The sequence below is a fragment of the Carlito syrichta genome, unplaced genomic scaffold (assembly GCF_000164805.1).
Source record: "Carlito syrichta isolate Samal-C Ts95f unplaced genomic scaffold, Tarsius_syrichta-2.0.1 Scaffold308079, whole genome shotgun sequence".
Classification (NCBI taxonomy): Eukaryota; Metazoa; Chordata; class Mammalia; order Primates; family Tarsiidae; genus Carlito; species Carlito syrichta.
In genome coordinates, this window is record NW_007252175.1 from 1474981 (window position 1) to 1489026 (window position 14046).

General features: G+C 37.8%; 1 protein-coding gene across 1 annotated transcript; it reads left to right on the forward strand.

Annotated features, from left to right (window-relative positions):
- Positions 1 to 942: 942 nt before the first annotated feature.
- LOC103267241 (caspase-4-like) lies at positions 943 to 13345 on the forward strand. The gene is made up of 8 exons (XM_008064838.2): positions 943 to 1054; positions 2709 to 2981; positions 6386 to 6495; positions 7765 to 7938; positions 9134 to 9368; positions 10123 to 10266; positions 11647 to 11756; positions 13247 to 13345. The coding sequence occupies exons 1-8, from the start codon at positions 943 to 945 to the stop codon at positions 13343 to 13345; spliced, it is 1257 nt and encodes a 418-aa protein (XP_008063029.2).
- The last annotated feature ends 701 nt before the right edge of the window (positions 13346 to 14046 follow it).

Consider the following 14046-nt stretch of genomic DNA (forward strand, 5'->3'; position numbering starts at 1 on the left):
CAAAAAATCAGCCAGGCGTGGTAGCTCATGCCTGTAATTCCGGCTACTAGGAAAGCTGAGGCAGAAGGATCGCCGGAACTCAGCAGGTTGAGGCTGCGGTGGCCAGGAGCGGCCACTGTACTCCAGTCCGGGCGACAGAGTGAGACTCCAACTCAAAAAAAAATTAAAAAGTTAAAAAATGGGGTAAAACTGCAAAATTAAAGTCATAGTGCTTTAACCAAGCAAACAAAATACAGAGAACGAAAATCCTACAATCTATAAGAAGAAGTTTATGGTCTAGACAAGAGTAGAAGTTTTCCTGGGAGCACACATTTCAGGAAAAGCATCAACATTACAGACTCTGAGTAAGAGAAAGAGAAATATAAATACAGTGGATGACCCGAAAGGTAGCATTAGGCCCAATACAACAGAAGGAAGATGAGAACTAATTTTTAAAACGTAAATAAGTGGTCTCTCGCCTTCTCTCCCCATCTCTCTTTCTCTCTCTCTCTTACTCTCTCACTCTCTCTCTTGCTTTTTCTCAGTTACAGACCCTCTCTGTAACAGCCCCTTTAATAAATCTCTTGGTCCCGGCAAAAATAACTAACTAAATAAATAAATAAATAAGTGGCAATGAATCTTTAACACAGCTGGTGAGAGAACTCTACAGGTGCAATAAAAAAAAAGGTGTGTAATTTGTTGAAGAGATGGTGAAATGGAATGTAATTTCAGGGATATTTCACATTATAGAGCTATGTCTAAAATGAGGGCAAAACTGTTTAAGCCGTGCCCACAGTTGAAGAAGTCTTTGTATTTCTGACAGACGACAACCACAGAAAAAACCCACCGAAGATTTTGGAATTCCTGAGAAAAGATGTCCTCTGTATCCATTTGAATAAGTTGATGAAAAAAAATGTGCTGAAGGTAAAGGAAGAGGAAAAGGAGAAACAAAATGATGCCAAAATGGAAGACAAGGCTCTGGTCTCGGTAGAATCTGTGCAAAAGAAAAGCATGGTAGGTCTAAAGCTTGTCCAAACCCTCCTCAACATGGATTCCAAGTCTACCCATACAGAAGGTAAGACTGAATCCTTTAAAATTAATATCTCAATTTTTTTCATCATCTATTCAACTCCAAAGCTCGTGCCGGCTCCTCTGTGACCTCCCCTATAATTTCTTAAAAATTTCATTTTCACTGAACTTATTATTGTAGTTTTAGAGGCCACCTTTTCCTTTGGAGGATGGTATCCAGAGCCCAATTAGCTAAAAAGCTCAGTTTTGGTTGCTAAGCTGTTTTATAAATAGCTACTAGCAGGTACTTTGTATAAGGGGTGTCTAAACCCAAACCTAGAATCTGTGACCTGTGAACTACGGGACATGATTCAATTTCTAAACCTCCCTGGTACCTTAGTCATCAAGCTTATCATCTGTGAAATGACAACAATTTCAATGGATAAGGCAGAAAACATAGTAATGCTGGGCATATGCTAAAAACTTCCAAGACATTAGCTCTCAGCCAGAACTTTCTCCTCCAAGTTCCAGACCTATTCAGCGCCAGCTGCATTTTTGCCATTGTTGCTCAAATATTGGCAATAATAGGCTTCAGCTAATATATCTAAAATTAAGCACTCATTTTCTCAACCAAATCTGTTCTACTTTCATCCCCTTTCCATCTCAGGAAACAAATCTAAAATATACAAGTTTCCTCCACCAAAATATAACTGGTTTCTTTGGCAATAAATAACAGTAACCAGTAAGGTGCCAGAAAAAGGTTTTTATTACTTTGGTATCTATAGTTTCTTATGAAAATTCAAAATTTACTAGTGAGTAATACATTAGCCCAATGTCAAATCAATCTACCATGCTGGAAGACTAATCATCAGACTATTTTTAATTCTAAAATCTGGTTGAGAACAAGATCCTAAAAAATTAGGAATCTGAATGCATTCATCTATGTATTAATTAATTCATGCACCTAAGTACTTTTAAGCATTTTGAACATACATATTTTGATACTGAATGTGCATAAAAATGTACATTTTAGCACATAGTAATTTCTCCAAAGAAACTAAATAATGAGAAGAAAGACCCTACAATCTAATAGAAGGAATTTACAATCTATACAAGAGCAGAAACTTTCCGAGCAGCACATATTTCTGAATGAACATTACAATCACAGACTGTGAACAAGAGAAAGAGAAATATGAATATAGTGGATGACCAAGAAATTAGCATAGTCCAAATGCCACAGAAGAGATAAAACACTATATGGTGTGTGTGTGTGTGTGTGTGTGTGTGTGTGTGTGTGTGTGTGTGTGTGTGTGTGTGTATTTCTGACAGAAGGCAAATGCAAGAAACAAAACAAAACAAAAAAGAACAAAAATAAAGACCCAATTAAGATTTTGGAATTCCTGAGCAAAGGTGTCCTTCATATCAAGTTGAATAACTTGGAAAAATAAAAGTGCTAAAGATGAAGAAACAGAAAAAGAAAAAAAAAATGTATATATACATATATACATAAATATATATATATGAAACTTAAGTGGCAATGAATCTTTAAATACAGACTGGTATGCATTTAATGGAGTTAGAGAGAACTCTACAGGTACAATGAAGAAGGTGTGTCATTTGTTGGGAAGATGAGGAAATAGAATGACTTTCCAGGAATATTTCGTGTTACAGAGCTATGTCTAAAGTGAGGGCAAAACAATGATCTGTGATCACAATTGAAGGAGCCTTTCTATTTCTCGCAGAAGACAACCGCAAAAACAAAGAGCTTAAGATTTTTGAAACCCTCGCCAAAAGTTTCCTCAATGATGCTTTGGATAATTTGATGAAAAAAAATGTGGTGAAATTAAAGGAAGAGAAAAAGAAAAACTATTATGATGCCAAAATTGAAGTCAAGGCCCTGTACTTGTTAGACTCTGTCGGAAAGAAGCATGTAGCAGCTCAAAAGTTCATCCAAAACGTCCTTACCATCATTCAAAAGGCCACCAATCCAGAAGGTAAGAGTAGATCTTTTACAATGGTTATCTCAAAATTTCCAGCATCTATTCAACTCCAAGGCCTATATAGCACCCTCTGTGATACCCTGGCCTTTCTTTACTAAAGCATCATTTTCACTGAGCTTATCATTGTCCTTTTAGAGGCCACCTTGCCTTTTGTGGGATGGAATCTATTTTCCAATTAGTGTAAAAAGACGAAGACCTTGTTGTTAGGCTTTCACAGAAATAGTTGCTAATAGAAACCTTGTATAAGGAGTACCTAAATCTAAACCTAGATCCTGACACCTGTGAATTATGGGATGTTCTGCCAATTTCTCAAATTTCTTAGCTCTCTAGTCATCAGTCTTAGTGTCTATAAAATGAGGACAATGCCAGTACTTCCTCATATGACTTTGTAAGGCTAACACCAGTAATATCAGGCACATGTCAACAACTCCCAAGATATTAGCTCTTGTCCAGAACTCTCTTCTGAGTTCTGGAGTCACTTAGTGCCAGCTACATACTCAGTGTTTCTCTTCAGTGTCTCACTGCCTTGATAACACTAATATGACTGATTAAACACTTGTTCTCCTGACCAAATCTATTCCACTCTTATCCCTTTTGTGTTTCGGCAAAAAAAGCTACAGTCTAAAAACTTGTGCCCACAATAGTGCAACTGGTCTTTTTTTAACCAATGAATAGCAGCAATTAGTAGAATGCCTGGCACACAGCAGATACCTAACGAGTATAGGCTGAATCAACAAATCAATATGCACATAATAAATATTAGTAATCATAATTGCTTTGTGAGTGCTAAAATACAGACTTCCCCACCTCTCATCCATTTCTGTGAGTTATAAAATTATGATCAGGACAATCCTTATAAAATGTATAACATTTTACAGCTTTTCACAACTTTTGACCCAGATTGGATTATGGTATTACATTACAGCCTTAATATTCTCAGATCCAAGTTCACCAGTGACAGACTCAACTTGCCACAGTGTTTAAATTAAAATCTTCAGTTCTGAAGTACTAGTGTATATCAATCACGATCCATGATAATAAACAAAAGGCAGCATAAATTGCTGAGACCTCATAGTATCAAATGCGTTTTTCAATAAGCCCTCTCCATGGAGAAGGTGTGTTCCCACCAGCAGAAAGCACATGCTAATATTACGATTCACGATGATTGTATCCGAGGCTATTCTTATTAATATTGAGACTGGTCTTATGACAGGATTTTTTCTTGTTCCCAAACCCAGAATGGCATAGAAACAATCTTGACTTTTGAATATATAATATAGCAAGTGGGAATCAAAACTGAAGGATTAAGGGTTTCATGATGATGTTAGCGTTCCCAGAATCGCAATGAACCAAAATAACCTATGTGATCAGCAGAGACTGTGGCAGGAAGGAGGCAGCTGAAGACCCTCTCAGGAGGGGCCCAGTGACTCCCTAAGCTCTATCTGTGTTTGGAGCCTCCAAGTACTCCCAGGACACATTAGGCACCCTGGCTCAGCAGGCCAGGAACGCGGTGGGCAGGGCTGTTGGAAGAGGTGAAGACCCCGGAAGGTCTTTGAACATGTACATGAATCTGAGGTTTTCCTCCATAGTACTGAGGGCTTGGGTAGAGAACAGAAAGAATCCAAGCTATTGGTTTGTTGGTTTATTTCATTTAACAAACCTGTTTATACACATTCTATGTGCCAAGGTCTATTAAATAGAGAAGTAACCACTCAAATACCCACCTTCCAAGGGAAATTGTGTTTTCTGATTCTATACCAGCACTTTTGTTTTGTCTCAATTTAAGGGCATTCCTGAGCATTTCATTAGGTAACAGAAAAGACTCACTGAGTAAAATTTTTATCTAAGCTCCCAATTCCCTAGTTTATTTTTGTCGCACTCTCAGGATAATGGAAATTTTTATTGAGCAACAGATTGTTTTATAATATTTACTGTTTTGTAATAAAATTATCTTTTTTCATGCTAATTTTGCTATAGAATATGAGAGAAATTATGTATAATTTGTCATTTTGCCCTAAAACACCATATCTATACATAGACTCGTAACAGTGATTAGGAGATGATTGTTAAATTTGAAAGTTCTCCAAACCATTCACTAAACTGGAAACAGAAAACTTTGGATGAGAAAACATACTCTCTGACCTGGAAATAAATATACTAGAAACTTCAACATCTTTACATTGGCAGGATTTCTGGAAATAGGACAGAAGAGCATGTGTCACTATTTAATTTATAAAAATAAATGCTCAGAAAATTTGGTGTTCTTACATATTCTTACAACTTGCTTCGTCTCCAAAGTTTAGCCTTTTATCATACTTTTAGAAAGACATTTAATTTAAAAAAGTATTAAAAACTAATGGAAACATGATTGAAACCGAAAAAAACACAAAATATCAAAACTGAAAATTTTACACAGAATTATATTATTTTCTTAATTTAAATTACAAAAAACAGAAAATGTATTGGTTGGCTCATAGGACAGAAATAACATAACTGTTTATTCCTTTCATTAAAAGAAACTCTATTATACTGTATCTTGGTAAACTTCTCGAAGTTTCTACTAGACAACTGTTTCTACTAGACAGCATTTCTTCATTAAATATCTGGCATTACAATTTGGTGAGGGGTAAATGAAGAAAACTTATTCCAGTAGGGTGAGAATTCATGTGAAGGTTGTTGTAATATAGTAGCTGGATGATACAGAATTCAAGATTCCATTAAGTGCTGGGCATCTGTCGTTTCCTGTACGTGTTGTATGGATCAGGAGGGGACAATCCCTTCAAAACCGGATTGTGTGCCATCCCATATGGTAACCACTATCCATATGCAGCTAGTGCGTACTCGAACTGTGGTTAGTAACACATGTCAAAATAATAATAACTTGGATATATTATGCCCAATAAAACATATCGCTGAAATTATTTTCACCTGTTGAGTTTTGCTTTTTAAATATGACATTAGAAAATTTGATACGACATACGGAAATCACATATTATGTCAGATAGATGGCACTGAAAATTATTTACTCAACATATTCTTGCTCAAATACAATAAAAGTCCACCTGAATGAATGGATACCCTAGAGTAAAACTACTGAAAAAACCAAACTGTTTTTCCTGAATATGGAAAGGCCGCAATTGACCCAAAATAATTGAGATAGTTTTCTCCAGATTCTCAGAACCTATCATTGCATTTTGGGGTGAGTCTGCTTTTTCTCCCAGGGACTTGTCACTTCTTTCCCTATAATAACTGATCTCCTTATTCTAGAACTTAAATCAACTATACTCCACTTACATGTGAAGATGTCTTTTCAGAATTTCCTTCTTTCTCACGCTTCTTAGGTAACAAGAGTCACAGAGACAGAAGTCACAATCTACATCATATCATGTATCCTGCAGCTCTAGTGAATATTGTGGCTGGACCAGCTGAGTCAGCAGGATCTACAGATACCCTCAAACTTTGTCCTCATGACGAATTCCTGAGGCTGTGTAAAGAAAGAGCTGAAGAGGTGCTGTGTTCTATGCATGAAAGAGAGAGAAAGAGAGAGACATTGCTTTCCTTTGGAGTGCAGTGGCCCAAGGATAGCTCACTGTATCTTTGAAATCTTGGGCTAAAGGGATTTTCCAGGCATGCAAAACCACCCCCAGCTAATATTTGTATTTTTGGTAGAGAATGGGGTCTTTCTATTTTGCCCAGGGCAATATCAAACTTACAGACTTAAATCCTCTGGCCTCGACCTCCCAAAGTGCTGGGATTATAGCTGTGAGCCACCAATTCTAGCCTAAGTGCACAATTTCTTAAACTCTAATTGATTGCAATTGGGAATAGTGGTGACCTGGGGTGTTTTTTTTTGTTTTTTGATTTTGTTTTTTGGTTAAAATTTCACTCTGTCACCCACGTGGCACACTCACAGCCACTGCAGCCTCAACCTGCTGGACTCAGGCGATCCTTGCATCTCAGCCTTCCAAGTAACTGGAACCACAGGCACATGTTACCATGCTTGGCTTTTTAAAAATTTATTGTAGAGACAAGGTCTCACCAAGTTGCCCAAACCCCTGAGCTCAGGTAGTCCTCTCGCTTCAACCTCCCAAGGTGCTGAGATTACAGGCTTGAGCCGCCGCACCCGACCAACGGTAACGTTTTACATAGATGTTTTCCACAAGAAAGCGATCATATGGCTTCACATAGATTGCAATTTTCTTTCAACCCCATGATAAGATGCAGATCCCTAGCTTTTTCATTCATTCATTCTCATAGTTATTTAGGATTTATAGCAATTTTAGCTAGGGCTGTAGAATAAAAATATTTATAAGATAACGCGGATGAGTGGTAATTGTATTCTAGTTGAAAAGCCTAGGCACGGAGCATATTTTTAAAATACAATTAGGGCTTGCAAGACATCATAATTTGGTTGTGTTAAAAATAATAATTCCACCAAGGCAGATAAGGTTTACTGAATTCATTTTTATTAAACCAATAACAAATGTCTCTTGGTTTTTATGAAATTTAATCTGTAGCTTGAAGACTAAGAAAGATTTGAGTGGGTGGAAAGAAAAGGCTAGAAGGAGTAAGGAGAACTTAATCTAGTTTGCTCAAGATGCTTGAGTGACTGTTCCAGATATGTCCTGATGTTTTGTCTTGAGAAAGGAAGGTCAAGATTAGAAAATGGGGCAACTACATGAGGTCTTAATAAAACAACACTGATGGGCATATGGGGGTTCAAAAGGGATTTGGGTAAATTAAATTCACTGCATATCCATATATCCATCTTCTCCAGATCTATCCAATCAAGAAGAAAAAAGATCGCACTCGCCTGGCTCTCATCATATGCAATACAGAGTTTAACACTCTCCTTCCAAGATATGGGGCTGACATTGACATTGCAGGGATGAAGTGGCTACTTGAGGGCCTGGGCTACACTGTGGATGTAAAAGAGAACCTCACAGCCAAGGTAAGAACCCCTCACCCACTTCTAACTCACATGTTCAACACACATCCTTCTATTAACCTGTCAGCCTTATAAAAACCTCAAAAAATTTTAATGATCTCAGGCCACATTAGTGTGTGTGTGTGTGTGTGTGTGTGTGTGTGTGTGTGTGTGTACACTAGCAAAATGAAGGTATTGGAAAGGTAACATTTATATCTGTATTGATCTCCAAAATCAAAACCATAAAACTGGACAAAACGTATTGGCCTATGTTTTCACAATCCTTATTGAGTTCCAAAGTCAGGTGGTAGGTATTCAGCCCTAAGATTCTTCAGAAATTCTAGCGTAATGAGTGTTAATCAGGAGCGCACTCATAAAACAAATACTGAGTCCCAAACTTGGTCATTGAAGCTCTTCCTGGAACTGAGGATAGGTCTGTAAATGAGACAAGAGTTTCCCAAATAGCATTGATTTAGGTTAGAGTGGGGAGGCTCTGTCAAAATATAAGCAAAACAAACCATCTAATTTCAGAGATTAGGTGTGTGTATGTGTTCTACATAAGAGAAACATGAAAGTCAAAAATAAGGGAAAAGAAAAGAATGAAGAAAACACAGAACTGAGGGGAGTGGGGAGCAATGTTTGATGTCATGGTCTAGAAAAGCCTCTGTGGGTAGATAACACAGGACTACCTGAGGGACGGTGCTCAGACAAATATGATTACAGCACTCTTGAAGTGAGGGGAAAGTGCTAAAATGAAAAGAAACAGGCAGTGAGAGGCACAAAGAGAAGAGGAACATGACTAGAGTTTGAAGGAGCAGAGAACCGAGATCAGGACAGAGAACAGTCAGGCCACAAGAGGGGTCTTATGCTAAGCACAGCGGGATGGAATTTAGAAGTAAAGAGACTTGATGCATTTATAACCCATCACTCTTGTTAAGATAGAAAAGATAGAGATGGAAAAGAAAAAAACAATGTGAGTGACATTCATAAAAAGACAATATATCAAGAAGACAGTTTATGTATACCAGCAGGAAGAGAAGGTAGGAATCCATTGTCCATCAAGGAAGGAAATTAAAATCGCTATCATTATTGAGTAGTCACTGCGGGAAGACACCATGACCCGGATGTTACATCAGTTTCTTCTGTTGTTCGTGGTAAATCTAGGGTCTTAGATTAATTGTCATGCTTGTCATAGTGAAGAAACATGGAACTTTTCCAGGGCATGGAGACAGCGTTGTGGAAATTTGCAGCCAGACCAGAGCATCAGTCCTCAGACAGCACATTCTTGGTGCTCATGTCTCATGGCATCCTGGATGGAATTTGCGGAACGATGCACAGTGAAGAGAAATTGGATGTGCTACCTTATGACACCATCTTCGAGATATTCAACAACCGCAACTGCCGTAGTCTAATGAACAAACCCAAGGTCATCATTGTCCAGGCCTGCAGGGGTGGTGAGTCCTCAAATGGAAACTCAAAAGTTCAAAAGGTGTTTGTAGAGGATAGTGATGTGTGATTTATATAGATAGCAAATAATCTTCGAACTCAGGTAGTACAATTGAACAACACTGAACTCGTAGGAAATGCTGTCTATGAAGCTGGTATCAGGGCAATTTGTCTCATCTGCTAAGATATATTGATACCATTTCCTCAGGATAAAAGGTGAAGAAGTAATCAGAGTCCCTAAATCAAAGTTAAACATAAATGTTCAAACTCAGAATTGAATATTCCTAGTGAGTTTGATTTGTAAATGTTTTACAGTTATTTTGACATGACCTCTTTGAAGAAAATTGCATTTGAAACCGGGACCACTTTGAAATAGCACTACCTCTTTTTTCCTCATAATTATTCAAGGGAAAATAAGTAAGGATATCAGGCACTTAGGTGGTTTGAAGTCAATTTTTTTTTTTTTTTTTTGCTGAATTCCAATTGTCTCATGGGTTTGGGTGCTATGTTAAAAACAGTAACACACATAAATAATTTACCTGAATACTGCTAACAACATGATGATTTAACTATCAGTTGGTACATTGCTCAATGACACTAGAGAGCAGGCAAAGGTAAGATTGTGTTTGTGTGTGTGTGTGTGTGTGTGTGTGTGTGTGCGTGTGTGGAACTAAAGTGAACACACAAGAAGAATGGGGCAGGTGCTTGAGATTGTCAGCGTGAGAGAGGCACAGCAGTGTGTAGATTGTCAATATTTTTCAGAAAACTATGGCGAAGTGTGGTTCAAAGACTCTCCAGGAACCTCGGTTGTCAGCTCTTCACGGTCACCTAGGAAACTGGAGAATGATGCGATTTGCAAGATCCATGTGGAGAAGGACTTCATTGAATTCTGCTCCTCAACCCCACGTATGTGTATTTTAGTGGCAGCCAGGGAGTTGCGTCCTGAAGCCACCTTTGAATAAGTCCAGAAAAACAAGATAGGCTCTGTGCAGCAATGATCTGAGATAAATTTTGTGTACTGTCAAAATATTTAGCATTATCTTATCTGTGCTCATGAGAACAGGTTCTCAGCCCCAAACACCTGCACACATGTTGTTTGAAATTGCTTTTTTATTTTTAAATGCTATACTTTACAGTTAATGCTGTTCCAAATATGAAGGATTGCAATACAAGAAAACTCCCTCATCATACAACATTAAAGCATTAATGATTGATTCTGTTTTTTGCTGAAGTTATTTAACATTTTGAGTAGATTTTATGAATTCCAGAACTGACTGTCCTTTCTCAAAGTATCAACTTGAAGCTTCTCTTCATATTTCTTGACTAATTCTACACAGAGCAGTGTTACTACATTCGTCCCAGTAGGATTGTGAATGCCCTTTAGCAGAAGGCAAAAATGATGTAAGGCTGACTAGTTTTAATCACAGGAAACAGTGTTTAGTATTTCACCACTAGTTAATCCTCTCAAGAATACTTACATTTGATTGTTTCTAATTGCAAATTTTATAAACAACTTTATTGAGGCATAATAGACATACAAAAAACTGTACATATTTACTGTATATAACTTAATAGGTTTGGAAACAAGTGTATGTCCATAAAACCATCATCACACTCTGTGTCAGAAACATGTAATCTCCTTCAAAATTTTCCGCCATCTCTCTATTTATTATTGTCATTATTTTATAAGGAGACTTAAGATACAATCTACCATCTTAGTAAATTTTTGAGGATGTAATATTATTAACTATTGGACCTATACTGCACCATAGATTTCTAGCAGTAATCCAACTTCTATAACTGAAGTGTTGCATCTGTTCTTCCATTTTGTTGATTACATTGTGAAAGCTTGTTGTAATCTGTAAACCAGCTTGAAGTCAGGTGGCCAGTTGTTATCACTTACTCATATTATTAACACGGGGAAGTCCCTTTATCCACTTGAGCCCATATGCTTTCATCCGAATGTGGAATAAATCAGTTACCTCTCAAGGTTTTGTGAACGAACATGCAATAAGTCATAGGAAGTCAGCCCCAAGCATCAACACACAGTCACTTTGCGATCTCTTGGAATTCTGACAAAGTGCTTCTTTAGTTCAACCTCTGCCACTGTTTCTGCTTCCCCTGTATGGGAAATGAACCATTGTTGGGTTATAAGTGTGTCCCTTAAATCCATCAAGATAATTTCTAAGGTATATTTTTCTTTATAAAAAAGACGAAACACTAAATATATAAACAAACAAATAGTGAAGGCCATAACTCAAGGTATACCCCTCTCTCTTGCCCTAGACAACGTGTCCTGGCGGGACTCCACCAAGGGCTGCATCTTCATCACAGAGCTCATCACATGCTTCCGGAAATATTCTTGGTGCTATCACCTAGAGGAGATATTTCGCAAGGTAAGCTTCTCTTTCCTTTTTAGTCACCCATTTATTTGTTCAGGAAGAGTTTATCATTGTTTTACCTTTTAAGTGACAATGACAAACTTTCCCAGGCGAACAGAGGTAGCGTGGTCCCTGGATTCTGTCATACTGGTGTTAAAGTCTGGTTTAGGGAAAAAAGTCAATATATCACAGAAGGAGGCTGATGTAAAACAAAATTATATCATCTAGAAACTAGTACATTATGAGTTATATTTTCTTCAAATTCAAATGATGAAAATAATTTTAAATGAATTATCACTGCTTAAATTATGAGATAAATGTATATTTAGTGGTCCGGTAGGTCATGGGTCCGGGTGACAGAGGGATAAATGAGTTATGGATGGCATACCCCTCCTAGGACTCTCTCTTTGGTGAGTCAGATGGATGCTAAAATGTAGATCAACACACAAATGTGATAGGGTTATAAAATTATGTGAAAGAGAACAAAAAAGAACGCACTCCTTGAATGGAATGGCAAAGGAGAGATACTTGTTACTCCTTTGCAAACTTGGGAATTTTCTTATTTCTCCTCCTTCCTAAATTATTTTTATCTGAAGCTCTTACTACCACCCACTCAGCATATATTTTACTTATGTGTTATTTTTAAAAACTTTTCTTTCCTCATTAAAATGTGAGTTTTATGAAGGCATGAATTAGCCTGACACCTCACTATGCCTGGTGCATATCAGACATTCAGTTAACATTCATTGGATAAATAGGTGCATGCATAAATGAATAAATAATCTTCCCCTTTTTGGGAGAAACATGGTGTTTTTATGCAGAGCATAAAGAAGAGAGCTTTTTATTGTATTAAAAATTGTAGAGAACAGTAGCACCTTTGGTAGGCTACAGAAGATGGCATCACGAAATGAGTCAGGGTTTCAATAGAGAAGGACCTAGAAAGTTAAGTCCTTTTGGATGACTGGTAATTAGCCATTGTACTTTCAAGAGTACGCCTAAGAAGTACTAGAAATGCTGGATTTAGGGAGGCACTATCATTCAGTTCATGCAAAAGACTTCAGAGGTCAGCTTGATGGAGTTTTGAAATGTGTTCAGTGCTCAGATCTTAAATGCAAGATCCTGATATTTAAGTGTTTTTAAATTGAGGAGCCAGCCTCATTGAGGGTTGATGGTAGGGAATCTTCCACATCGTTCTCATGAACAGATCTCAAGGAATAATCGATTTTCGATCTGAAAGTCTGAAATAAAAAGTAGAAGGAATGTATAATTAAAGTTCATGGAATAGGAAAGTAGTTTTTATTTTGAGCTGAAAGAGAACAGTCTGACATGGGATGCCAATTCTAACAGATATAACAGTAGCAATGGCCGGCAGTTATAGTATCCATGGGTTGGTGCCATCAACCCCAGAGGCACTGTTCATCCTGGCATTTCCTTGTTTAGGTGCAGGATGTGTTCTGAGAGATCAAAAGAGTCATGTCTCATCTACAGTCTACTTTTCTTTTTAGGTACAACAATCATTTGAAACACCAAGTGCTAGAGCCCAGATGCCCACCATTGAACGAGTATCCTTTTCAAGATATTTCTACCTCTTTCCCGGCCATTGAAAATTGTGAGTATGTTGGTGGCTTAAATAAATAGAAATGTAACACTGGTGGTGAATTCCAGTTGGCCAATGACAGCTGACTGCATGAATTGTCAAATTATTGTTTTTCTGTTGGCGAATATGGTGATTATTTGCTACCTTTTATTTTCATGAAATGCATTTGAATTTCTCCATCTTTACAACCAAAGGTAGGATGTAAGAAACAATGAAAGAACTTCCATAGCAATTGTAAAAATAGAATTTTACTCAAGCTCTCAATATTACTCATATTCATTTCTTTCTTTTTTTTTTTTTTTTTTGAGTTGGAGTCTCACTCTGTCGCCCAGACTGAAGTGCAGTGGCCGCTCCCGGCCACCGCAGACTTGACTGTTGGGCTGCGGCAATCCCTCCACCTCAGCCTTCCAAGCAGCTGTAACTACAGGCGCGCGCTACCACGTCCGGCTCAATTTTTGATTTATTGTAGAGATGAGATCTCGCCAAGGTGCCCAGGCGGGTCTTGAACCCACAGGCTCAGGCAATCCTCTTGCCTCAGTCTCCCAAAGTGCTGGGATTATAGGCTAGAGCTACCATGCCCGGTCAACTTAAGCATTTTTATGGTCAGAATATTGTTGAATGGGTACATTTAATTTAGACATAAGAATTACTTACTAGCCGGGCTCGGTGGCTCAGCCTGTAATCCCGCGCCTTTGGGAGGCTGAGGTG

Excerpts from the sequence above, each read along its gene's own strand:
- LOC103267241 (XM_008064838.2), top strand. The coding sequence starts at position 943 with ATGGAAGACAAGGCTCTGGTCTCGGTAGAATCTGTGCAAAAGAAAAGC. Across the intron at positions 2,982-6,385 it reads AAAGGCCACCAATCCAGAAG|CTCTAGTGAATATTGTGGCT; the intron begins GTAAGAGTAGAT and ends TGTATCCTGCAG. Across the intron at positions 7,939-9,133 it reads AAGAGAACCTCACAGCCAAG|GGCATGGAGACAGCGTTGTG; the intron begins GTAAGAACCCCT and ends GAACTTTTCCAG.